Genomic DNA, 27,190 nt, shown 5'->3' on the forward strand with positions numbered 1-27,190 from the left:
TATTGATGTAATGTGCAAAATCAAGGACAAATATAACTAAAAAGTAACCTAATTCTAAGAAACAATTTAGAGAGATGTCCTAAAATACTCATGAATGGCCAAAGGTAAAATGTGTTGAATTCTTAAACAACATACTGTAATCTGTTGTCCTGAGTTCCAAAACTACATAAAGTAAGTAAACTGTAAAATGAATATGTTATTTACTGCTAAGTTAAGGAGTTGCAGATTAAACTCCCTTTTCTGGTATCAAGGCAGATAATTGTCATTGTATGTCCTGCTAATGGCCGTTAAAAGCTTACTGATACATTTTTTCCTCACTTCTACCGCTGCCGTGGGACAAAGGACGCTCATGGGTCCATACGGAATAGACCGGACCGTCCACCTCATGGAGTTTTTGGATTGCGAGGATGGATTGGGTAAGCTTGTTGTCTTGTTCTACATCAGAACTTTTTCAATATTTGAAATCGATAGTGGTGTGGTAGAAGTGTTTTCAGCCAGCGTGAATGAGTTCAGCATTTCCCTCAAATATGTAGCCCCCTCATATGGCTTAAGATAGAAACGCAACCATATTCTGACCTGACAGGAAATTTGGTTGGTAGACTCTCAGCTAAAGCAGGGATCTCATAAGTGTTTTAACGAACGGTCAGATAGGTAATTGATAATTGTGCTGACATCCAGTGTTATTCTTTACTCCACAACATTGCTGTACCTGCTCAGATCATACAGTGTCACCTTGTGGGGGACACCAGGCAGTGTTTTATGGCTTTAAGATCATCTACCTTTACATTTACTGCGATCTTATTCTGCACGTTTCAGCTCTGCTTGTAATCATGAAGTGTGATGGCTGGACTCAAATGCGTCTGACCAAAAAAAACAGGACGACTAAAGTCAAATCCAGAGTACAGATTTAAGCCGTACACAGGGTCTGATGTAGCATACATCGCAGGAAACGGCAGAAAGAGAGGGTGACAGGACTTGCGATATTAAACCAGGCAATGGCAGTGCACATGGGAGTTCTAGGTCAGGGCTGAACTTACTTTGTAGCCAGTGACACCGGCGGAGAGGCGGAGGCGAGGCTGGGGAGGGAACGGGAGGTTGAGGGGCTGAGATTAAAGAAGGGGGGAGGGAGGGACAGGAGACAGCTGTGCTGGAAATAAACTGAAAAACAAATGCAAAGCGATGGGAGGCTCTCCCCCAGGGTCAGCCTCACTGCTGAACAAGGGGCGACGAGAGGGACACTCCCAGCAGAATGTGGTTGGAGGATACAGCTCTGTTAGGGGACTTTGATATGCCGACCCGGGCTCTCTTCATGCCGGTTTGCTGGCCGTTTGCTGATTCTCTTGATCGCCTGCTGTCTACCCGTCATCGGCATTTATCTTTAGGCGATAAAATATCAGCCATGTTGCTGGTGCTGAGGGGAGGGTACCAGAGTGATACTGTACCTTCAAACTGGTGATAAGCAGGCATCTCAAGCTACATATGAAGACTCAACAAACCACAGTTCTGAAAGGCAGAATTGAAATAGAGGCTGTGCTTTGGGATTCGGGCCTGGAGGCTGGGCAGCCAGGCCATTAGTGTGAGCTAGCTTTCAATATTTCTTTCCTCTGTAGCAAATAGTTCTTGCACAATGTTGAGGCATGTTTTGGACCACTATACTGCTAAAGAATGAAGGACAGCCCGATCCCTGATGGATCTGCGTGTCTTTGAAGTATTCTGTGATTGATACAATCTCCCGAGCAGCTGGTGCTGAAACATCTACACTCCCATTGGCATTCAGCTGAGCTCGTATTTCCCAGTTAATCACCAGCCTTCCAGACTCGTGACTCAGATAAACTTGTTCTTTGATTCTTGACATCTCACCTTTGCCAGCCTTGTTCGGCTTTCACTAGGACCTGATGGTCTTGGCCAGCGCAGCTACAGACAGACTTTTTTGTTTGCTGACCCGAGCAGATTTTTTTGTTTCCATTTCCTGCCCACTGATATTCAGAAATGACAAAAGTGTGCCTTCTATACATCCAATATTTATAGTAACCATGGATCGGCACCTGTTATCAATAACTGGTGCCAAAAACTCAATAAAGTAACATGCCAGTTAACTCAGTGAAAATTTTAATTTGTTTCACAGATTAACTCTCCTTGGCTTTCAACTAAATTCCCAGTGCCTTGTGTGGCAATTTCATTGACATTTCTATTTTAATTTCTTTAAATCAAATGTTTTGAATGCAATTCACCGGAAACCATTTAACACTAATAAATGTGATACCGATTATAAATTGGAAGCTAATGAGTTTGCTATTTATTAGTCATTTACCTCTAGATGAGGAGAGTCAAAGTATTACATCGAATAGAATATCGGTTTGTGTCGCTGATGAAAACGGCTTTTTCCCTGGAGTGGTGAGTGTTTTGCCCAGCTGTGTATTCAGTCAGAACACTGCACCAGGATCCTCTGGCTATTCACCCAAGTCCGTGGTATCTGTCATGCTTCCAGAGATATAGCTTTGATCGTGGATGTAGCACTGGGTTAATTTATGATACTAAAAGCAGAAACATGTCCCACACACATCAATGATCAAATGTAACAGTGTTACAGTGTGACAGAGGCGTCACTGCCTTGACTTCTTACAGAAACCTTACTATGGAGCAACAATGCAGAACCGACTTGATATTCAATCTTAGGTCAATTCTAGGACTTTCATCATTATTAAATATAATACTGATATATGATAATTAAAATATTATATTTTAAAGGCTTCCTTACAGTTTTGTTTCTCCTGATTATATCCTCCTGAGACCCCACCCATTCATTTATGTCCATTGCAATGGACATTTTGTTTTTGCATATATCTTTTCACTGATGTAAAGAAACATATTTATTCTTGTTGTACACTAAAGAGGACATGCTGTAAAATTAAAAATAAAAATAAATTTGAAAAAAGATGTCTTATTTCCTCCAAAGAATTAACCTAAAACCGAAGGACACTTTTTTCTTGGGTGGCAGGAAGATAAACCATTATATGAATTTGTGTATTCATATTAATGTGATTAAATAATATAATATGGTACATCAGCAATTTTCAGCAGACATTTTTAAAAGCAGGATAAAACTGGGTATTAACTCTGTATTTGTTTGTCAGGTGAGCAGCATCATGCATGCAGACTGACGCTGAGCCAACAGTAGGAGGCACTGTTGTACACTTCCTGTTTGTGAAGAGGCCGCATCTGGTGCATGCATGTTCACTGTTATCAGATCATGAATAATGAGATTAAGTGTGGGTGGGGCTCACGATGCCCCACCCTTTCATCTGCTCACAACCAATGGCAGCGCCTATTCTTTCATAACTATAAATCCATATTTGCATTTCCCATTTACCACATACGATTCCTCAATGGATTTGAAGGACCAGTGATGAGACGTTATCTGAGGAAATCGTCCTTTTCGATCTAAGGACATTAAAACTTGTTCCTGATGTCCCTGTTTATGACTCTGATCAACGCGCTTTCCGGTTAGCTGTCAAAGATGCTGATGATGTGGACAGGAACTACAAAACAAGACCTGATTTATTATTATTATTATTATTATTCATGTGATGAAGAACTTCCTAGTGTTCAACTTACATTTAAGTTGTCAACAATTTGTTTACCACAAGCTCTTAAATGGTCTTTCTAGGAATTAAAGTCATTGGTGGGGTGAAAGAGCTCACTGGAGAGGAATTTGGAGTGTATGTGAAGAGGATTTTACCTGGTGGCCTTGCATCCATCGATGGTAAGTAATTAACGTTAATTTATTATTTTTAATAGTGACGCAGATTCGAGGAGACTGTTCAATGGAAGCAGGCACCACTTAGAACTGAAAACACAGAACAAAACACTTTGCTGGACTGAACTACACCATGAACCAGATTGTGTCTCACAATTCTTGATAACCTATCACAGCATCAAACGTGTGGAGCTCCAGTAAAGAGCTTGCCAGGCTTGATGACTCATTCTTTACTTAGCTAGGCTGTGTCTATTTTAACTACCAGAAACGGTCATATTTTCCTGGTGTGTATAATGCATTCTTTGTTGATTTATGTATTTATACATAATGTGTTGTGTGAACCTACTCCTCAAAAACCAACCCTTGAGGACTCAGCCTTCATATACTGTATAAAACTTCTGCTCTGTTTAATTCCTTACATTCACATTATTTTAGTTAGCAGACTCTTTTGTCTAAAGTGACATACAAGTGTAACAAACTACAAACATATAGCTGTCCAAGATTCATCTAGGCACCGAATTACACTTTATGACAACAGTGATGTTTATGACATCAATAATGTGTCATTAATGTGCATGACATGTGTCATGTCATTCGTATGACGGTTACATGTCACCCTTATGTAGACTGCTTCAAGTAATGTGTTACCCAGATTACTAACTTTTGGACATTATATTAATATTTTAGACATACTACGACTTATCGAAATTGTCACGTCTCTACCCGCTTCACCTGTTCCACCTTCTTGTTTCCCCTACGCATGTTTGAAGCCCCCCCCCCCCGATGTTCGTTAACCTGACCTATACATGAATTCATAGAAAAATAGTTGTTAGTGGCAGCCCTGCTAAATAGGCCTACACTGTTTTGGAACAACTTATTAGAACTTAAATATATTTAAGTTATATTCTATTTAAATTTTAATATAAATTAAATATGCTAAATGCTAAGTTAGTGAGTGATTTGGGACACTTTCACTGTACTAAAATACAATTAAGTATGTACTTTGTTATGTTAATGGCTCAGGCGAGCAGGCAAGTAGGCGAGTTGAGCCGAACAGACAGGTAAACGGGGTTTTATTCGGTTGGTAAAGGGCAGACATCCACAAACATTACAACACACCACAATGACAGATCTGGGGAATACTGACTTAGACGCGGACTAAATACACAAGACAGGGTGAACTTAACAAGCAACAGGTGATTACAATCAGGTATGAACACGAGGTAACGAGGGGGGCGTGGCACACACGAGGATCGTACGAGCCGGGAGTGACATACTTCAGAATATTAAACAATAGTAGTATTTATTTCATAGTATTGTGTTTATTTCACATTTAAAGGTCTTATGTACCTATGTATCACTTAAGTAGGACAGAAGTATGTATTTCTGAGAAATGTGTTCCAAGCATGCCATACTTTTTTTCTAATAGTTTTTCTAACTATTTTTCTAATAGTTATACTTAAATACTTAAGTACAATAAAAGACAAATAGCATGTTAATATATAGTCATAGTACACTTAATCACTGCTCAAATCCATGGTCTTTTGTTGTCAAAATTATAATGTATAAGACTTGGTGCTACATGTTTGTCTGTATGGTCCTAGCAAATTCTACCCATTGAATAATGGTCAGTTAGCCAGCTGCCAGCCCCAAACTGCACTCACTAGCCAAGGAGATTCACTGCAAAAATGCACGTGAAAAAGAAATAAGACCAGTAATGTTCATAAAACTGTTATGCATGTTTATTAAGCCAACAGTGCATTACAATTATATCACTGAAATAAAATGCACAAATGCAGTGTACACATCCAGTTACTCTCTCTCTCAAACAGGTGACTACGAGCACCAGGCCTCTCTTGAACACTTTCCTGTGCTCTTATACTAGGCTTCAATGTTGCATTTTCATCTTAATGCATATGATTTGAAGGACAGAAAGTGGCTTTTTTACTCATCATTCCTCTTGTGCACATTCATCTTCACAGACCTTTGTAAGCTCTACATTGTCGAGAGCTCCTCCATGCCATCTGATCTTTTATCTTTTGGAGTGTTAGCGTAATTCAGGATGAGAATGTTTAATGGTCCTTCTATCGTATTCGGTCTTTTTATATATTGGAGTGTCAGTCTATTTCAGTTTGAGACCCTTTAATGATTCCTTGATCCCAGCTGGCCTTGTTGTCATTTTCAGCATGGAGTATCACATCAGATAAGAACTTTGAACTGTCCTTAAATCCCACCTGACCTATTTTTTGGAGTGTCTAATTCAGAGAACCTTGTTGAGATCTAACAGTTCTTATTTTCCGATTTAGTATTTTGGCAAGACAGTTTGGTTTTCACCAAAGAATGATAAAGTGTATAACAGTGGTTCTCAACCATGCCAGCTCAGTCATGACCGTATATCAATTATAGGTTTAAATTAATGCTATGATCAAGCAAGCGGTGCACTCTGCAATTTACGCCAATCAATGTCTATCACACAAATCTGATTGGATGTTCCAGTGGATTTTAAATTAAGCATCTGTGGTTTCGTTTCTTGGATTGATTGAGTGTTCACTAGTTTTGTGCTGAGCGTTTGTTGACCCCAGACCTGTTTATATAGGTTAATTCTAGGATCTGATTGCGGATCAGGATAGGAGTTTGTTGGTTTTAAAATACTTATATTTCCAACTCTGCCTCATGACCCTTTCAGAACTTGCTGCAGCCCAAATTTGACAACCAATTTTCTGATCGATTGGTTGCATTTCTTCGGTTTCATGCATAAATTGCATATAATGACATCACTACCTATCAACGTTAATGTCGGTATGTTAAGCCTAGTTCATGTTTCACTTTTTCATGTGTCTTTACGGCCTGTGTGCAGTTTTGATGCTTGGAGAGTCTCAATTTTCCAGGAATTCTAGCATTAAAGTTGTTTCCAGGCTTTGGTTGGAATCATGGTAATAGGGTACGGCGTGGTATTTAAAAATGTTGATGACAAAATCAGCCACTTACTTTTGCTGCTTTTGTTCCTATGCAGGGAATCTGCAACCTGGAGATCAGATCTTGGAAGTCAATGGGGAAAGTTTAATAGGCGTTACAAGTGAGAGGTATTTGGTGTGACTGTTTTCGTGTGATTTATCTTTCATTTTGCATTTCTGACATCTTAACTGGAAAGCAATGCCCACACACTAATGAGAGTTCATCGGTTTCCACTTACAGTGCCGTGGATATTCTCAGAGCTGCATCCTCCACGAATCACATGCGACTGCTCATAGCAAGAGATGAGGAGGCGAGGTAGGTCATCTTTGATTGGTGGCAGGTGACATCCTGGGAATCCTAAAGAAGGCCTTGATATCCTTTGAAGTTCTTTGACAACAATTGGTGAATATTGTACATAATTAGCTACTTTGCATTATCACTTTGCAATGAAACATGTCTTCGCTTTTACTTTGAACTCTATTATTCATGTATATACAGGTAATACACAATGTATTCCCTAAGTATCTTTAAGTCAAATTTGTAGGTAAGTTGGAAAAATAATAATATAGTACATAATAATAATAATTATACAGTAATACTAAAAGTAACTACATACGGTACTGTACTCTACCTCAAGCCGAAGAACTGCTGGAGCTGTGCTATGCGCCACAAGGAAGTGCTTGCATTTGTTATTACAAACCATTGTATTTAACCTAAGTTCTTGATATGAAAGACTTTATGGCAAGCTGTCCGTAAGTCAGGCGTACTTAACCCAGGGACTGCCAAGTACTTTGGTGTGGGGGGAGGCTGCTCTATTGCTTCTGTTTCCTTGTTCCCATCACCTTCACCAAATTCCCCATTGGCCCATTAAAACCCCCCGCTTGATTTTTGATGTTGAGTGTGGCGGTAAGTTGTATCTGTACTTTAGCGTTTCCTACCAATGTCTTTGAAGTCACTGACCCCCACCGTGTCCCAAGCCCTACACCCTAAGGGGGGAGGGGGTCACAACTCAGATGGAAACAATTTGGAATCTATTTTGAAACAGTTGTTCAGTTAGTAGTTGTTTTATTTCATGAAAAGTGGCACTTATAATAAATGAAGAATAATGCATTCTGATGCATTAAGGCAGCATGCTAAGTCTACAGACTTCGTATGTTGACCACTGAGCTATTTGCTAATTAAGTATGGTTACATGGCGTACATCCTGCGCTGGTGTAATGAGTGAGGTCAGGGACTCACTGTACAGCAGTTGCACTGCCAGGTAATGACTCGAACTCACTGTACAGCAGATGCACTGCCAGGTAATGACTCGGACTCACTGTACAGCAGATGCACTGCCAGGTAATGACTCGGACTCACTGTACAGCAGATGCACTGCCAGGTAATGACTCGGACTCACTGTACAGCAGATTGCACTGCCAGGTGATGACTCCTTCAAAGCCTCAGGGGACAGGAAATGGGCAGGTGCTTAATGACACAGACCTACATTCCCTAACATAGGGCTTCCCATCCTATCAACTTTGGGGGTTGTTATATTCATTACCCGGGTTGGCAAATTGAAAGTTCTGCTTTTCCAGTCCATCCTTCTATCCATCTATCCTTCCATTCATCCATCCATTCAGCCATCCAGCCATTCATTTTCCATCCACCAGTCCTGGTCAGGATCTCGGAGCAGCCTGGATTCTATCCCAGGCAGCATGGGACATCATTGTAATCCTTATTTCATTCATTTTTTTCATAACACTTTACTTTGGGGTACACAAATACTTAGTAATAACTCAGTTACTACTGAAGTACAAATCATATGCAAATATAGTAGCTACTTAAGATAAAAAATGTGTCATGATTCATTAATGATGAACAAACATGAGATCAGCATTTCACTTGTTTTATTCATTACTTGTTCCTTCAGTAGTTCCTCAGTAGTTCCTTAGTAGTTCACAGAGGTTTACAGAATTAACAGATATGGTAAATATAGTAACTGCCTGAGATAAAGAATCATTGATGGTGAATGAACATGTAACTAAGATGTAGTTTGTGGGTAATTAATATGCCCCTTCAAATAATATTTATTAAATCCAAATATTCTCACTAAGAACCAGTAAGTGTAGTTAATGCTGGTAAATGATAATTACCTGCAGCACATCAAATCCAGCTTACTTTAGAATACTTTATGTGGGATGAAATTTCATGGCTTAGTTTGCATTTTTCTGCATTTTTCTCACACAAGCCTGAAATCTATTACTAGATTTACTAGAGCTGTATGTGATCGTGTGGATTCCATATAGATCATTTGGAGATTTCCAGGGCTGGGGCCTGCTCCAACCACACTCTGTGCCTGGGGAGTCTACATTAATCCCAGTTCCCCCTGCATCACAGAAACATGCATGTAGGTGAAATGGTGTCTCTTCACTTATATTAACCCATTCATCTGATGCATTTTTCCAATGCAACTTAGGATAGGGGGAAGTGGTATAATGGGGTGGGATGCCATCTTGGATGGCTCCCACCCTGTGCTTCACAGGACAAGCTCCCCATAACCTTATACTGGATACGAAGCTGGATGGATGGATGGATTTTTCTGTTTCTGTATTTGACTCATATGCCCTTTCTCATCCTACAGTTCTGTTAGCTCTTTCTGTCATTCTGTACTGGTGCAATTAAAATAAATTAATTTATTTGTTGAACCCAAAGCTCATCGTCAGTGGTGGAACAAATTACTAATTGTAATTAGTGTGTAATTAAAGTATAATTACATAATTACAATTAATCTGTTTCTCCATCTCTTTGTTTGGATGAAGGAAAGAATTCGCTGAGCTGCTGGAGAAATATGGGTCCAGCGCTAGCAACGGCTCGATCCGGAACTCGCCCATCCAGCAAGGTAGGGGTACCATCGCGTCTGCACGAGCCTCGGGGGGGGGTCTGCTCTTTCGTAGGGGCCCCCACCCCAGCTGGCCACATGATTCATAGATCATATGGAATGGATTTCCCTGTGATCTCAGTGCAGAGGATGGGTCTGCTACTCAGCTGAGATTATAAATTGGTGGGATTTTTCATTACGGGGTAATCTAACTCTAATTACATTCAAATTAACTATACTGGATAGTGCTCTAAACTAAGGAGCCCATCTGACTTAAATGAGTGACATCATGGCTTGTTGGTGGAGTGTATGAGTAAAATGTGGAAATATTATTATACTGGGGAAAGCAATGTAGCCTTATAGCTCATTGTGGGTTTGCTTCCTGCTCTATATATGGAGCTCATCTTAGGCCAAAACCCCACGGTTAGGTGAAATAGTGTGTGTGCTTTTCCCAAAGTGATTGCCATGTTCCCTGTGATGGATTCAATGATGTTGTCAGTCACAAATAGGGCTGCCAATAATGACTATTTTTTCTATTGATTAATCTATTAACTATTGTATTGGTTGGTCAATAAATCTAAACGATTAATTTTCCTCCCGAAAATTGGTTATCTCTCTGAACCAGTCATTTTTTGCTCTGCCCTCAGAGCATTTTTGTGTAAGTAGAACTCCCACAAGCATATTTAGTAATCTGAAGGCTTGAGAGTATCAGCTCCTACTGCGTCTTTCAGTTCTCAGAAGCCCTGTCTGCACCAAGTAGGCAGTTAGGAGGATTGAAAGCTGGATCTAAATATAATGATTGATCCCATGTGAGATGATTACTCTGTCAGTGGGAAAAAAATAGGAAAAGTTGACTGTCAGCTTGCCATGTAATGGTGGGGCTTGTAAAACAGCCTTTTCTCATTCACAGTTTAATGCATCCAAGCTGACTGCACGCTACATCAAAAATGGTCTCGCTTTTCAAACTGGGGACCGGGGTTGAACTTTTAAGAGGATATTTTTGGCCTGGACTTGACAGGGCAGCCGTGTTTACACAGCTCACTTGGCCGAATTCTGTCGTTTGCCTTCTCATGGTGAGCTCCAGATTAAATTTGACAAGCGACAGAATGTGTTGGCAGATTAGCTTGTACTGTTATGCTTGCATTTAAAATGTCATTTTTATTCTGTTGAGTGTATCCAATAATACGAGTAGCAAAGCCATGTTAAATAAGCTACGTAGTGACATCATATCAGAGCGTATGTGCCTGCGTGCACAGTTGTTGTTGTGAGCATGTGCAAAAATAAAAGCGGAACGCTAGTGTTGTGTTCCCAGGTCAAGGAAACAGTAGCGGTCTGTTATCTTTCCCTCCGTGAATATTAATCACTAGGTGATACTAGTGAACCATCTTGGTGACTGCAACCACGATAGACTGCTGCAGAGATGAGCGCTGCCACATATTCATCTACCATGGGGCTTATATTACAAGAGATTAATACACTGCTCAAATTTTTGTTTATAAAACGTAGATGTTTTATCAAGGGCATAGATTTGGGTATAGACTGTAGGAACATGTCCCTACTGTGTGTGTTTGGGGGTGGGTGGTGGTTTACAATGTTGAACCCAATGCCACACTCTTGTGTTCTGCATCCAGAAGGCTAATGTTTCATTCCTATGAAACAGGCAAGTATGTGGACAGCACATCGTCTGGGTCTTCGTCACGGTCACAGAGCCCCCTGCTGCTGAGTCCGGCTGGATCTCAATGTGCCTACAGTGGGACTGGACCCCTAATGCGACCTATAAGGTACGTCTGAGTACCAGCCCTTCCAGCCTCTCGTCTTACCCGGGTTTGCACAAATAACTATGGCTGTGTTTCTCACTCGCCCACTATTTATTGCACTATACAGTCGGCCATTTTGTAATGCTGTTCGAATACTCAGCCGTAAATTTCAGCCACTATATAGTGCACTACATATTCAGCGTGAGCCGTACCCTACATCGGTTGACTTTGACCATCATTCATTGCAGCCTGTCACGTGCGTGTTGGAACCAAATTTAAGAAACTTTGTTCAGTCTGAACTGTAACTGTTAGCCATTGTTCAGTAGCTGGCTTATGAAATACTTGCATGTGAGCTACAGCTGCTGGTTTAAAAATAGAAAGTTATTTTGATGTATTTGACTATTTTACATGGGTAACGTTCACAATTAATACAGTATATTGAAGATTAGTATAAAATGCTATAGTTACAGCTGCAGGCCCCTTCAAGCTTGCGTAGGTGGATACAGCGCAGCCAAGTATGTTGTAAATAAAGTTATGTGTGCACAGATTTGTGTTGTAAAGTTTTGTTTTATTTTTATTTCAACGTTGTACAGACATATGTCAATTACTATGTTTACTTATCCAAAAATACCAACGTTGGTGTCCATGTTATGAAGTTTGTTTACACGCACACTTATGAATATCCGGCATGTAATTATGTAGCAGCATAAAATCTTCTTAGTGTCTGAAATGTATCAACCGCTGTCTGCCCTTGTCCCCTAGCGGGTGTTGTACGTAGTGAACACTATAGTGTGAGTGGGCAAGTGAGTGAGTGAGTGAGTGGGCGAGTGAGCGAGTGAGTGAGTGAGTGAGTGAGTGGGCGAGTGAGTGAGTGAGTGAGTGGGCGAGTGAGTGAGTGAGTGAGTCGGCGAGTGAGTGAGTGGGCGAGTGAGTGAGTGAGTGGGCATTCCAAACACAGTCTATGACTCATGGGACATTAACGACTATCACAGAAATCATTGGACTGACTGCAGCTTCGCTTTAGCTCTGTCACTGAGGGTCATGTGTTCTTTTCAGCAGTCAGAAAGTCAAACTTGCTGAAAAGGATTTGCTTATGCACAGAATTTTGATTTTACAACATAAACCTCCAAAGCTGTAAGACCTAAACTTAGAACTTGCTGAAAATTATATTTTAAATGCTGGAATGCATTGCACTTCATTTCCTCTCCCCAGTCCTCCCTAGAATAAGGGCTTGGAAGATGAATGGCTTTTATTTCTTTTGCTAGAGAAACACATAATTGTGGCTGCAGTTATTATTATTGTTATTCAAAAGCAGCTTTACCCACGTATATAGCTTGGCTTAGTGTTTGTTTGATGTTTTAGTTTCTAGTATGTTTTAATAGTTCTAGTAGGTTTTAATCGTTGTTCATTTCTTTTCATGATTATTATAAATTTAATTTGCCCATTTATTATGCATTTCACTTCAAAATAATATTCTAAATGTCTTTTATTTTGGTAAATAGAAGTTGGTTTGTTTTAATGCTTTAGTATGTCTTGTTAGTTTTAATTCTTTTTTTGTATTGCGCTTTGAATGAACCATTTTTAAATGTGCTATTCAAATAAACTTGACATGGCTTGATGCTTTCATTAAAGAAACACACTTTTTCTAGAATGTTCAACAGTAGAATTCCTACTCACTGGCTAAACATCTGGAGCTCCTCTGTCAGAGGTATGCTGACGATGGATCCTTTCTGCTTCAGTCTCCCGGGAGATGGTCTCATCCAGCTGATCAGCGTGACTCGCTCCTGCAGCCTGGGCATCTCCATCAGCGGAGGTTCCAACAGACCCGACGGGCCGGCCGTCTTCATCCAGGACGTGCTGGCCGGGAGTGACTGCCATAGGGTGAGCGAGGTCCAGCAGGGGGCGACCTTTGCTCACAAACTCCATTTTGGGTCAGGCAATGTGATGCCCATTTAGGCCACCATGGGTGGCCAAACTCCCCTCTGTACTAAAACAGAGTACACAGAGCTGATAATGTGTGAGGAACGGACAGCCTCGTCATATTATAGCGTCATCACGATGACCTGGCCAATCTTTCGGCCAAACAGTCAAACAGAAGAGGGAAATTTTAAAAATAACCTAAAGTCAGTGCTGATTGATGACCTACATAGATTATACGCACTGAAAAGGAAGCAGGAGGCGTGTAAAGTGAATATCTGTTCTCAGTGTCTAATTACACATCCTGGAAAGAAGATTGCCTTTGTGGCAGTTTCACGACAGTGTCCCCCGTTGAGGATTGAGACAGACAGCAAACATCCGGCTGTTAATATCTTCAGGGGGGAGGAGGACCGACTCGATGGGATTGGGGAGTTCAGGTTCGATCTCTGCTGTTTGCACTGTGGAGAGCTTCTGCCTCCTGGGCTGAGTGTCACTGGCGGATTGGCACTGGTGTCACTGGCGGATTTAGGTACGGGCAACATGGGCAGGCGCACGCGGCGGGCGTCTTGCTGGGAGTGACACGGGGTCCTCACACACACAAAAAAAAAATCGCTCCGGTGACATTTGCACAATCGGTTTTGTATCGTTCATTTGCACATCATGTCAATGACATCATGTCACTGTGTCGGTCAATAAATCTTGTTGAAGTGGGCGCCCTGATTCTAGTTTGTGAGCTAGGCAGGCTTCCACCCAGGGGTATGAGATGACAAATCATTAAGAATAATATAAAGCAGGTCTGCAAGCTACCGAAGGGAATTGATTTGGTTTTGGCTCTTGGTTGACTGTGTTAGGGGATGGGTATTGATGCTCGACTGCTAAATTAGCACACATGGAACAGAAAAGTCTAAGCCATCAGGTGCCTGTTTAGAAAGAAGAGCAAAGTCTCCTATTTGATTCTGTTTGTCTCTGTTACTTCATATTGATATTTTTTAATCTCATTTGTGCCTATTTTAATATTTATATAGACTTAGTTTAATTTCTTTTTTCATTATTTATTTGTATTGTTCCAAATGTCTTAATAAAAATAACCGTGATGGATGGTGTTTTTTTATTGGTGGGGGGCAGGGGGAGGTCAGGATGCTGAAGGGGGGGCTCGTCCAGGGCACCATACAGGCTAGACCCAGCACCGTGGACCGTAGTGGGTGACCTTCTCTCTGCCGTCACACACTGACTGCTGTGTGTTTCAGGTCTGGCTTTTGGTAGCATGTTGTGCTCCTGTCATAAACATTGGCTTGTGCAAATTAAACAGGACTAAAGTGTAATTCTGTATTGAAACATTGACCCATCGCCACGCCATTTTGGCGTTTCAGCCTCCTGGTTAAGCCGCTGTTAACCAGATATTCTGTCTTCATCAGTTTCTCTAAAAGGTCGGAACATTAAAGTAGCCGTATCCTTCAAACATGTCCGAACAAAACTAAATCGAAAACGTAGCCGAGGACAATCTGTCACGTACTTAAAACGACGCTGCCTGCTGGCTCATTCTTCGTCACGCCACAGCCCTGAGGGGCACCGTGTGTTTTCATTGCAGCAGACCCACATCCAGAGCACAAATAAACCTATTGTGGGGAGTGCATGAGTTGTTTTAATAAGGGAGATGACAGCTCTTTTGGAATGGAAGTTACTCTCTTTATTAACAGCTACTCTTTGTTTAATACTACCAGCGGCACAGACAGGGAAGCCAACAATTTAAATGGCAGTCACGGTTACACGCTAACGAAATATACGCATTCCATGACATTTACTACCAACAAAAATACAGGAATACACATCATTTACACTATTTAAAGATGCGCACATAGACAATATAAGCTTCCCAGAAACTGCATAATTAGTCCTGCTGAACAACCCTGTGGCATAATATACCAGTCAGCCAATCATGGACGAGGGGTGGCGTCGGAACCAATGAAAACGTTTGCCTCCGGGACCCTGCACAGGTGGTGCTCCAGTGATTATGGTTCATACAGTGTCGTAATGCTCATTGGCGTTGTGCCAGTCAATTTAGGTAGGTATGTGTTTACGCATTTTGTCGACGTGTAACATAAATTAATTATTCAGTCAACAATAATGTTCCTACTTTGACCAAGAATAACATGTCGTTAAACTTGTCGTAAACTCAGTCAGGGTAACCTGCCCAGTGAGCGAGCTTCCTCCATCAGATAACATCTCTTTATCCTCTCCCCCATCCCACATCATTCTTTGTTTTCCACCAGTAACTCTACACATCATCAACAAACTATCATGACTCACATCTCAGCTGCAGTTAATAAGGTTGGCTGGATGTGTTTGAATGTGAATAGCTGCATAAAGTTTCAAGAACATTAGTATCTGCATATGTGTTTTTTTTTTATATGCACGGTATTGAAACAGTGCCCACCCACAAATTTAGTTTGCACGACGCCTCTGGTATTGCTAAAACAGTGTTGATTCCGTCAGTTTCATTATACGTCCCCACACAGTATAAAAGCATGCAGTTAATCTCATTGGCATCTCTGGATTACCCAAGCACATACGGCTGCTTTAGCCCGTATCCAAATGGGTTATTGTTGCCATATTACTCCTCGGATGAATTACAGGGTGAGTGGGCGTTGAGAGGCGTGAGAAATGTGACCTTTCTAGACGCTATGAAATCTCTCTCCCCATGGGTTATACCAAAGCTTTGGCTGTGAACTGATTTGTTGCGTAGTTTAACAGCTTGTTTACAGCCTCTTGCTTTGCTGCACTGTGTTGAAATGGCGAACGGATTTTCAAATAAATGGGAGCTTTTCTGCTTGTCACCACCACTCAAACAGATGTGTCCTGAATTCTTACAACTCTGGAATCCTGGAAACATATTTTATTTGTGGAGACTACCTGTGTGACTGATTTGTCAGTGTCAGCTAAAAATACCTACAAACAACAACCTGTACAGCAACAATCTTCTTAATCTTCTTAAAAAAAACTGAAGGAATGGTTTACTTAAGGGGCGTGTTACACAAAGCCTACCAAAAAGGGACTGGAATGGTCCAACCGTTCAGCTTTGAACGTTTAGCATGGTTTTTTTTTTGCAGTGATTAATTTTGGATCTCATGACAATTTCATACAGCTTCATTTATTTACCTATGCCACCAAAGAATAGGATCGTCTTACAGTAAATCTTCCCATATATACATGAAGCACTAGATCGTCTCAATGCACAAACACTGTCAGCATAATTAGAAAGTGTGGATGTTGCATATAAGGCAGCATGGAAGCAGAGAGGACACATTGTAGCTTCATACCTCAATGGATGGGGTTTTAAATCTCACCTCACATCTACTCTGTGTGTGTGGAGTTTGCATGATCTCCCTGAGTCATGCTTGTCTCCTTCAGGTGCTCTGGTGTCCCCCCACAGTATAAAGGTGCAGTTAATCTAATTGGTATCTCTGGATTGCTTAAAATGTATTTGTGTGTCTTTTGATTGTCTGGCATCCCGCCTATGGTACACCTCACCCTGTGACCTTGACATGGGTGAGAAGATGGATCTTGTGTATCCCTAGTGGTCAGTCTAAGCTAGGGGTCTCCAAATCCGGTCCTGGAGAGCTACCGTCCAGTAGGTTTTCTATCATACCCGGCTTCTGATGAGCCACACCTGTTCTCAGGTAAATACCAGGAGCAGGTGTGGCTCATCAGAAGCCAAGTGGGACAGAAAACCTACTGGATAGTAGCTCTCCAGGACCGGAGTTGGAGACCCCTGGTCTAAGCTAAGTGATTTTGGTATAGAGCACATGTGTGGTGTGGAATTGTGTGTCTGTGGGCCTTGTGTCCCCCGTAGGATGGACGACTGAAACCAGGAGATCAGCTAATCGCCATCAACAAGGAGTCGCTAATAGGGGTTACGCACGAAGAGGCTAGAGGCATCATCAACAAGGCCAAATTCAGGTGCGTGTGCTGAGAGACAAGGGCCGTGGGGTCCCATGCAAGCATATGAAGTGCTGCACTTTTTAATTGTTGCATTGAAAAAATAACAATAGCGAGATTTGACTGTTCTCTCTTTGTCCCCAAAGCCAAGACACTTTTGTGGACATCGCCTTCATTCCAGGGAAAGGTCTAGTGTCCAGCGGCACTGGTGTACAAAACGGAGTGCAGAAGGGTGTAGGGAATGGATGCAGCTCCTATCGGATGAAGGTCCGTGGAAGATCTCCGGAGGTGAGTATGCTAAAATTTAGCCCTTTCATTTATAGTGCGGCAAGGCTAAACTTCACTCTGAAGTCTTTTTGAATAAGCACACATTTTCAAGCTAAAACGTTGATATATTAGTAACTATGGTAGTGGTTGTGGACAGATCTGAAAATCCCAGGTGAGGCCCTTATGCAGGGCCTGTCATATATCCTAATGCAGGGTTCTCCAGTACCAGTGGTGGAGGGTCAGAATCCAACACAGTCTGCAGATTTCTCTACTCAAACTCCCTTAGTGAACCTGGTGATTAGCTGATTAAGATGAGTGTGAGCAGGAAATCTGCAAACTGTGTTGGATTCTGGCCTCCAGGACCGGAATTGGGGAACCCTGTCCTATAGGAATGATGCAAGTGACTTTATGGAAAATGTACAGAACGCACTTGTCGCTGTCATGACATTTCCGCCTGGACGTGAGGTTCCTAGCTGTGTTGTGGACCCTGCAGTGAGTGATTCTATGGCATGTAATGCTGGTGTCTGTTTGCCAGAGAGCCCCCGTGGAGCCCACCTCTGACGCACACGTGCCAGGTAGGCCGCCTCGCCTGGCCAATGCTCATACTCACACCTCAACGTCTCCTGGGGGGGTTGGTCCTCCTAGGTAAATTTCGTAGAGATGTACCGATTGTTTCGGTAACTTTCGGTATCAGCCGATACAGCAATAATCGGCTGTGGGGCGATGCTTAAAAATCAGCCAATATTTACCGCGGATAATTCCCTTTAAAATGGTGACCCATATCGCGTAGAACACCCGCGTACTAAACAGTTTCAAAAAACATCTGCTGTGTGGAATTATCTTAGTGAAGTTAGAAATGCATTTTGCGAACATTGCTCTGCTGAAATTTCACAAGGAGGATCCACTAATACGACATTTCAACACCACGAAGTTGATCGCTCACCTTACGGCGAGACAGTGAAGAGTATGTGGAAAACAAATCTGTTCTAATGAAAATGGCTGCAGTGTTGCCATTTTGTGACGCCAGTCCATGAGTAACACAAGCGTTTGATAGCAAATGAAAATTCAGTGCAGACAGTGCAAAATCGAAAGATGTTACCTGGAAAATTATGGAGTTTAAACTTGATGACCAGCCCTTCTCTGTTATAAATGTTATAAATATATAACACGTATACAGTTACGAAATAGAGTGCCATGGGACTTACCAAAAAATAAGAGTTTTTCATATGTTCGCTGCTGCATCCACTGTTCCCCGTTTTCTGGCACAGGCTCTTGTTAATCTCACATTAGATCAGTACCTATAGATGTGATACAGCCACTTGATTCACGAGTCTCATCCTTCTCACGTTCATCCGCAGATCTTTTCATAATCCTCTCAGTCCCACACCTCTCAGTCAGGTCCTCCCTGGTATCTTGATGCACTTCCCTTCTGAAGTCCTCTTCAAAATGCAGAAAAAAGTATATTTATGGTATTTAATATTTTATTACTTTTCTGCACTGGTTTTGAGTTCAAAGGTTTCTCCTTTCAGGAACCCAAATGAAAGCTGCATCAGAGTTGCAGGAAAATCGAAAGTGGCTCACATGTGAGCCAGTGTTGAATTTAGATTAAAATAACCACAGGCCTGAAGGATTCCGATGACGTTTCTATGGAATGGAACCTAGAGAAAACTAATCCCTTCATCTTCTCATAGCAGTGTAACCAGTGTTCCTTTCCGTGTTGTTAAAGATCTTGATTTCCTGTTCATTGTAGCCTTTACATTTTAACATTTTAGCTCATCATCATCACAAAAATACAATAACTAGGAAGACAAGACTAACAAAGAATGTGAAATGAAATATCAGTATGTGGCCTTGACAAGCACAGAACATTTGATTGTTCTATCCATCCATTCACCACCACATATCCAGGTCGTGAGGGCAAAACACAGGATTATATAATGCAAATTATCTTATTATATAGTTATATCTAACAGTGTTCAGTGGACTGAAAGGCAGCAGGTATATGAACTTTCAGGTCACTTCAGCTTTATTTATAAAGTCTTATAATATCCATTCACCGGTTTAATTAGGACACTATTATTGAACTTTTTTCAGCCAAATTGCCTGCAGTTGTGCACGTGTGAGTGAGTGGTGTGTGAGTGAGCCCTGCGATTGGTTGGTGCCCCATCTTGGGTTGTTCATTGCCATGGGTGTCATTAGGTCCGATCACTGGGGGCTATAGTCCGAGTAAATTAAGCTGAGCCTGAGTATTTTAGCCCTGATGCCAGTTATCTTCACTCAAAAAAAATATCAAGCCCCAGGTAAAGCTGACTTAGCCCCAGATCTTTCCAGACCCCCCCACAACCCTGAATGGGATAAGCAGTCATAAGAAATGGATAGATGGATTGATGTTTTTAAGTAACAATAAAATAATAATAATAAGAATATATATATATATATATATATATATATATATATATATGTCCAACAAAAAATTTATATACTGTATATATATAAATATAACTCACAGACCAAGAAGCAAACTTCTCTCCCAGTTGAAGCCCTGAAACTCTCCTTCAATGGAAACCATGAGGCTAGTCATCGCTATAAACAAAGATGGGGTACATATATAGAATGATGTACTGTAAGAGGCATGCATGGGCAGCACACGGTCCAGGAGCCACTCATGCAGACCGAATGGAAGAGGGCAAAGCAAACACAGCAGAGAACGATAAGGCCCAGTGTTGAGTAAAAATGACATATCCTCCTGAGACCCGAGGAAAAAAGTGCCCTTCAATTTTAGGTTATTTGTCTTTGGAGGAAATAAGACAACTTACAATTTACATTTTTTCAAATTTATTTTTATTTTTAATTTCACAGCATGTCCTCCTTAGTGTAAAACAGGAATAAATATGTTTCCTTACATGAGTGAAAAGATAGATGCAAAAACAAAATGTCCACTACAATGGATATAAATGAATGGGTGGGGTCTCAGGAGGATATAGCTAATTTGCAACTTTTCAATACGGTACCATGAATTCACATTACGCTTTGACGCCTTGGTTGACACAGTAACGAAGAGAGCAATGAGGTTTGGGACCCAAACTATGAGTTTGTTCCACTCACTGTGCTACTCTTCAATCACAACTGTGTAGCTACTTCGTAATGTGTCCCAAACTAATTTTCGTTCCTTAACCTAACCACCATGCCCCATGGGATGTGTATGTTATGTTTTATGACATCAGTTCAATTGGGTACAGGAAAAAATATCCAAGTACTTCCACTGAGTTGCTGTGATCTGTAGTAGTTACTCTGGAGTTAGCTCGGCGCCGCAGGCAACCGGAACCAGTTCAATTCTTTTGCATATTCAGAGTGTCTTCCTGGATTCTGACCTTCGATGAAAAGTGAACCAGAGACTCCACAATACTATAATCCACTTTCATTCCAGTGCATTAGCTAGCTGCTGGATTCACTAACTGCCATTCCCCCAAGCTGACACACCACTTACGAATATCTTCAGCAATGACAGGTTAATATAATACGGCTATGATTTGTTGTAGTGTTTCACCTTCTCCTAAGTGTCCTACTATTATGTTATGGTGTGATGCCTGGACTAGCATTTTCATATAGCTATAAATGTCCTGCTCACCAGATAAACCTTTTAGTATCACCAATAAGTGCAAAAGGGGGCATGCAATTAAAATAAATGCATCTGAAATTCTTCATCCAGGATTAGCCAGTCATTCACCAATTGTGGTCCAGCAGATCCAACTGACAGGTCCTCATCCACATCACTACTGCCATCTTGTGTTTTAGTCCATAGCCCACACAGTACAGTGTACACACCAATCGCTCTGCCAGTTGACCCTGTTCCTGAAAACTACTGCGATCTGACACATGGAATACTGATATACATCTCCTTTCATCATTCAGTAATCATTGTACCTCATAAGGGTGCCCTGTTCTATGTTGAATTAGACCCTAGTTCACTAGTGATTATGCTATACAGATGCTCCCCAGGTTATGATTGTCTGTGTTACAATATTTCAACTTTACAATGGGAAAATGTTTTTCACTATCAGTACATTGTTCAATTAATTGAATGAAATATTCAATACTTTATTATAAAATAGGCTTTGTGTTAATGGTTTTACCCAACTGTAGGCTAATGTAAGTGTCCTAAGCACATTTAAGGAAGCTAAGTTGGGCTATGATGTTTGTTAGGTTAGGTGTACTCTATTAAAATGCATTTTTGCATTACATTATTTTCGCCTTACGGTAGGTTTATTGGAACACATCCTCTTCGTAAGCCAGGGAGAGGCTGTATACCTTTAATATGGTATCTGGTAGACCGAGGCTGGAATAAGTTCTGAACTATGACTATGTCCAGATATTTTGTCTGTAAGTGCCCCAGAGCTCCAGAATTTCAGCCTGATCCCTGCAATGCTGTGGGACAATAACATCTATGAGTGGGTGCATGGAGGTTGGCACTAGGGAATGTTTGGAAGAGAATATCTATCTGGGAAGGCAGATTTACAGTTGGAGGGACCATTAAACAGGAGAGGACAAGGAACAGCTTTAAAGGGCACTGCTGTCAGCAGAGTGGCACTTTCTCCCTCATAGGCTCTGGAGAAACCCTGTGTCACTCATTCCAACTTCTGCTCCAAAATGCTGAAAATGTGAAATGTGGTATCATGATACACTAGGCACCGGATTCGAATTCTAATGAAGATCTTTGCTTGCTCCCATTAGTCTGTTTCTTTTTGTATTCAGTGACTGGGAGGTTAGGGTCTGAATCCCTGTGCCACCTTCTCTATCCGCATCAGACCTGCCAACTGTATCGCAGCCTGGTGGCGGCGAGGATTAGTGAGTCGGTGTGGTGTGGCAGCGCTTCACGGCTGGCTGCTCCTCTCCCCTTGCTGTAACCCGTCAATCAGGGGTGTCGTGACAACACTGTCACAGCTGGGGACACCTTGTCTTGAACCGAGGGAGCGAATTTGACAGCCTCTGCAAGCTTTAGCAAACTTAAGCAGATCCCCAGGTCTTTAAAAACAGTCTTATATTGCCGACAAGGATTACAGCTTTACCTAAAGATTCAAGTTTTACCGGAAGCCAAGAATCTGAATAGGCTAGAAATATTGGCAGTTTATTTTGGTACATTAAACTGTTATTCGCCTTTCTCGTCTTGCCTTGAATGTGTTGAGTTTTGATTGGTGGCAGTTCGGCACAAAGGCGGCTGATGCTTGGAGAGACGAGTGTCGTGTCTGTCCCGGCTCCCTTTGTCCAGCTCCTCCCACCAGCTCACTGAGAACAGCCACGACTGCCAAACCGAAGATCGCCCTGGACCCGAACATCCGCCTAAGGTCACAGAAACTGGACCTGGTGAGTCAGCGGCCTTTTATCCTGGCGGCAATCATTATAACATTCATGCAAGAGATAAAAGAACCTCCCACCACTGTCCGCCGTTACTTCAATAAGCAGTTTTGAATGTCAGGGATTATTTTGTTACTTGATGTCACTTAATGCCAGATGACACCATTGGGTTAATGTTCAACAGCTTGCTGCTGCTTAAGATACTGACTTGCATGCTTTTATTTACACAAATTAAGAGACCACTGCAAAATTTTCAGTTTCACTTATTTCTCAATTTATGGGTATATGCCTGTGTAAAATATATTTTTTTTGCAAACTCCAGCCTGGCTCTTCCCTGCTTCTCATTAATGAAGGGCTTCTTCCTTGCTTTATGAGTCTTCAGTCCTGCTTCTAAGAGCCTGTTATGAATTGTACTAGCAGTGCACTTCACACCACTTAATGTTTCCCATTCTTTTTGAAGGTCACTAGAGGTTATACTCTGATGTATGAGTCACTGGCAGATAAGTTGACGGCCCTCTCTGGCATTAGGAAGTTGATTCTGCCCTCTACCTGCCTGGTTTTTGTTCATTCCCAGTGTCTCCTGCTTCACCCTCTTCTTCTGTACTGCTGTTGATGGAGTTTTCCAGAGAGATTAGAGAGATGTTCAGTTGACTTTTCTGTTGCTCCATGTTCATTCTCTCAGGCTCTTACATACTTGGGATTGGAGGTTACAGAAGAGGATAAGAGGAAGTTGATGAACATTTTGACCACTGATTCTCAAGGCAGTGTGGCCTATGGAGGTGAGATCAGCATCACATCACCAAAGTGCCGGATTTTCTGAGTGCCACGAGTACGTCAACGAGGCCTGGGTGTGGCATGGGTCACAACTGAGAAAACAACTGACAAGGTTTTTTCACAGCTGTGTTCCCCAATTACACATTATCTCACTAAACTGTAACTCTGCTTGAAGGTATTGCTCAATCAACTACATCAAATCATATCTACTAAGATAAACAAGCCAACCTGCTTTTGTGCTTGAATGTTCAGGTATATAAGGCAACAGGGGTCATACAGAATTGAATACTATGTGAGGAAGATTCCAGAATTATGCAGTATTTCACATGCCATTTTTTCATGACTTTGTTGAGCAGGAACATGACCGAATGAGCTCGAACCATTTTTCCATTGCAAGTACAAGTTCAGTCAGATGCTGGCGTTCACCCAAAGGACGATGTGTGTTTGGACTTTTTCCCATGTCTAGTGTACTTGAGCCTCCATTGTTTAATGCTTGTTTAAAATATAAATAAAAACTTTTTCCTCTTAGGAGAGAGCTTAAAATAGCTCAGTGTGAAACATTCTTTCCGAGGCTTTTGCTGACTGAATGATGACAGAATGGAGAGCAAAATTATTTTTTAACGATTGTCATGGTTTGTCACGCAAAACTCGTGCCCAGCACTTTTTTTTCCCTGGATGGCTCAATGCTGTAAGGGCTAGGCTATCCTGGTTCTCCAATCAAATTTCTGAGGAGCATTTTGTTGGCTTGTCCAATAGTTCTTCTCTAACTGTATCTGTCCATCCTTTTGCAGTCCTAGTGACCTAGCCTGAGGTGTGCTTTCTGAGGTGTCTTTATGTCTGTGGGACAGATTTCGTAGAAGCAGTGCGAGACATCTTTCAAAACAAGCTAGAGGAAGCAGGCCTGGCCCAAGGACCCTTTATGTTCTCCTACCACGAAGCGGCCAGTTTGGTGGACACCTCTGCCTTCCACTCTCCGGTAAGATTCCCCCAGAAGGTTCTTGACAAAAAAAATTCAACTGAAGATTTTGAGTTTGAACTGTATATTTATGCAACACTTTTTCAACAGTCTGCAAACAGCAGATTTTTCATTTTTTTGTGATGTTTCCTTACGGCAAAGAGGTTTTAGATGCAAAAAAAACGTTCAAGGAAATTATCAAAGTTGTGCTTCTAAGTGCTTCGATTTTCAGCTGCTTGTGCACACATTGTGTTTCAATTTATCCTTTCAGAACAATGCGCAAAAGCTAGTAATCTCATATACACGGGCAATTTTATACCAGTCCCTTTTAAGCGAGGACGTAAGTATTAATATTAATTTCCTTGCCTTGATCATACAGAGTTATGAGCTGGGACACAGCTACAGGAATGAGGGGATTGAGCCATTTGAGACGGACATTTCCCACATGCAGGAGAAGACGAGGCAGTTAAAGGTTTGATGGGAACCTGTCGTTTTGCTTGCTTTTTGCCCTATTACACAAGTCTCAAGCATATTTTGATTCCGTCTGTAAATATGTCTGTATGGATACATCCAGTACATTCTGGAATGGTCCACTAGCGCAAGCAGGGCTCCCCCATGAACACATCTACACTCACTCGGGAGGGGTGAGGACTAGCAGACACCCCCGCTGGACTCGTGAGGCACCAGCCGCTCACGTTTTTTGCACCATGCCTGTTCTGTGGGCTTCACGGAGCGGCACGATGACCTCAGCACAGGGGGCTCTTTGCTCTGAGGTGAATGAGGGTCAGAGGGAGAGAAAGCCAGCTGCCTGCTGCATTGTCAGGATGTCATTGCTCCTCCAAGCCTCCTTGAGCAGAGGAACCAAATCTAACAAGGTCTAGTTGTCAAAGTAAGACAGGCTTTGAATTGACCAATCGGTGTCTTTACTCTTGCTGTTACAGCTTCATTACAGTTCAAAGTGGCACGCACCAAGCTGCTCAAGGGTCTTCTTTTCACGCGCAAGCGTGACAAGCTGATTGTCTCATTTCTCCAGACGCTACTGAAAGACATGGAAAACAGCAAGATGACCCTCGAGGAAGAGCTGCAGAGGAGCGCAGAGGTAGCGGGCGTCCAGTCGGCGTTCTGTCTGCTTTTGTGCACTAACAGGCCCGGCTCTGCCATCACCATCCCTGCCTTTAGTGTCCCCAAGGCCTCCGCACATTACAGCGAGTCTGTCCTGTTGCTGGAAGTGACGGATTGCCGGACACGCAGACCTACAGCTTTCATTACTAGCTGACGAGTGACAGACAGCAGCCACACGCTGCCATTTACTGGGCTTAGCATTGCGTTTTTAACCTTTTTCCTAATCGAGCCGCAAACCCAACAAGCTATAAGCTTTGGCAGTGGTCCAGTTCAGATTCCACTTCCCGACCACCGTCCGCCAAATTTCTATAATTCTTCTTCTACTCATGCCGTGATCTCCTCGGTCAACTCGTGTAACAGCTGGCGCAGTGGTTAGGGGCGCTGACCGGTTCTTTGTAGGTCACTGGCTGAGCACCCAGGAGCTCAGTACCATTCATCCAGGCACTTAACCTCAATCAAAAGCAAAATCACTCCAGCTCTATAAATAGGTGGGAATTTAAGCTCCAGTACGACTGTCTGCATATCACTCTGACCTCGTAAGCTATAGTAATGGTACAGTACTGGTAGTACTGATAACATCTGTCGATCCACCTAGCTTCTGATCCTGGTCAGGGCTGTGAGAGCCTGGAGACTATCTCAGGCAGGGATCCAACAGCACAAGCGCACACACTCACATGCTTAAGTACTCTGGACTATACAGAGAGGCGAATCAGTTGAAAGACCTAATAACAGCTTGTGTTTAAATGAGCTTTTTGGGACTGATGGACTTGCTGATAGGATGGTGTCCATGAGGAAGGGATTGTGGTTTAGGGCCCTTAACATGAGCCCACCTTTGTATAGAGAGAACGTCTATAGCTACAGCCCACGCAGGCCGGCCTGAGCAAAAGTGTAGGCCAGGTTTGACACAGGCTAACGTGATGTCCCAGAGGGCTGAGGCCACACTGGCAGAGAACCGGGAGCTGAGGAGCAGGCTGCAGGAGGCGGAGGCGGCACAGCAGCGGACCCGCGGGGCAGAGCAGGACTACGAGGAGGTCATCTGTCTGCTGGAGGCGGAGATCAGAGATCTGAAGAACCAGCTGGCGGCGTACAGGAAGAAGAGCATGGAGCCCACCAAAGTAGGCCGGAGGTCTCGCTCCGTTTCCCTCTGTGTCCGGCGTGTGTCTGTCAGCTCTGTCCAGGCCAGAGCAATGTGCTTCAGCGTGTTACTAGTGTCTGCCTTCACACTGACGAAGCTTTGGCTAGCAATGTGCTTCAGCGTGTTACTAGTGTCTGCCTTCACACTGACGAAGCTTTGGCTAGCAATGTGCTTCAGCGTGTTACTAGTGTCTGCCTTCACACTGACGAAGCTTTGGATAGCAATGTGCTTCAGCGTGTTACTAGTGTCTGCCTTCACACTGACGAAGCTTTGGCTAGCAATGTGCTTCAGCGTGTTACTAGTGTCTGCCTTCACACTGAGGAAGCTTTGGATAGCAATGTGCTTCAGCGTGTTACTAGTGTCTGCCTTCAAACTGAGGAAGCTTTGGATAGCAATGTGCTTC

General features: G+C 42.3%; 1 protein-coding gene across 1 annotated transcript in view; it reads left to right on the forward strand.

Annotated features, from left to right (window-relative positions):
* The window catches only part of LOC111836838 (syntaxin-binding protein 4), a 37,199-nt gene that overhangs the window by 1,458 nt on the left and 8,551 nt on the right, over positions 1 to 27,190 (forward strand). The window contains exons 2-17 of the mRNA XM_072705089.1: positions 343 to 416; positions 3,668 to 3,763; positions 6,771 to 6,840; positions 6,953 to 7,027; positions 9,514 to 9,593; positions 11,233 to 11,353; positions 13,069 to 13,210; positions 17,097 to 17,203; positions 17,329 to 17,470; positions 17,985 to 18,024; positions 22,716 to 22,810; positions 23,484 to 23,580; positions 24,424 to 24,551; positions 24,910 to 25,002; positions 25,564 to 25,629; positions 26,579 to 26,767. Coding sequence (XP_072561190.1) covers positions 343 to 416; positions 3,668 to 3,763; positions 6,771 to 6,840; positions 6,953 to 7,027; positions 9,514 to 9,593; positions 11,233 to 11,353; positions 13,069 to 13,210; positions 17,097 to 17,203; positions 17,329 to 17,470; positions 17,985 to 18,024; positions 22,716 to 22,810; positions 23,484 to 23,580; positions 24,424 to 24,551; positions 24,910 to 25,002; positions 25,564 to 25,629; positions 26,579 to 26,767 — 1,615 coding nt within the window. The remainder of the gene's footprint in view (positions 1 to 342; positions 417 to 3,667; positions 3,764 to 6,770; positions 6,841 to 6,952; positions 7,028 to 9,513; positions 9,594 to 11,232; positions 11,354 to 13,068; positions 13,211 to 17,096; positions 17,204 to 17,328; positions 17,471 to 17,984; positions 18,025 to 22,715; positions 22,811 to 23,483; positions 23,581 to 24,423; positions 24,552 to 24,909; positions 25,003 to 25,563; positions 25,630 to 26,578; positions 26,768 to 27,190) is intronic.

Source organism: Paramormyrops kingsleyae, chromosome 22, assembly GCF_048594095.1.
Source record: "Paramormyrops kingsleyae isolate MSU_618 chromosome 22, PKINGS_0.4, whole genome shotgun sequence".
In the NCBI taxonomy this organism is placed as follows: Eukaryota; Metazoa; Chordata; class Actinopteri; order Osteoglossiformes; family Mormyridae; genus Paramormyrops; species Paramormyrops kingsleyae.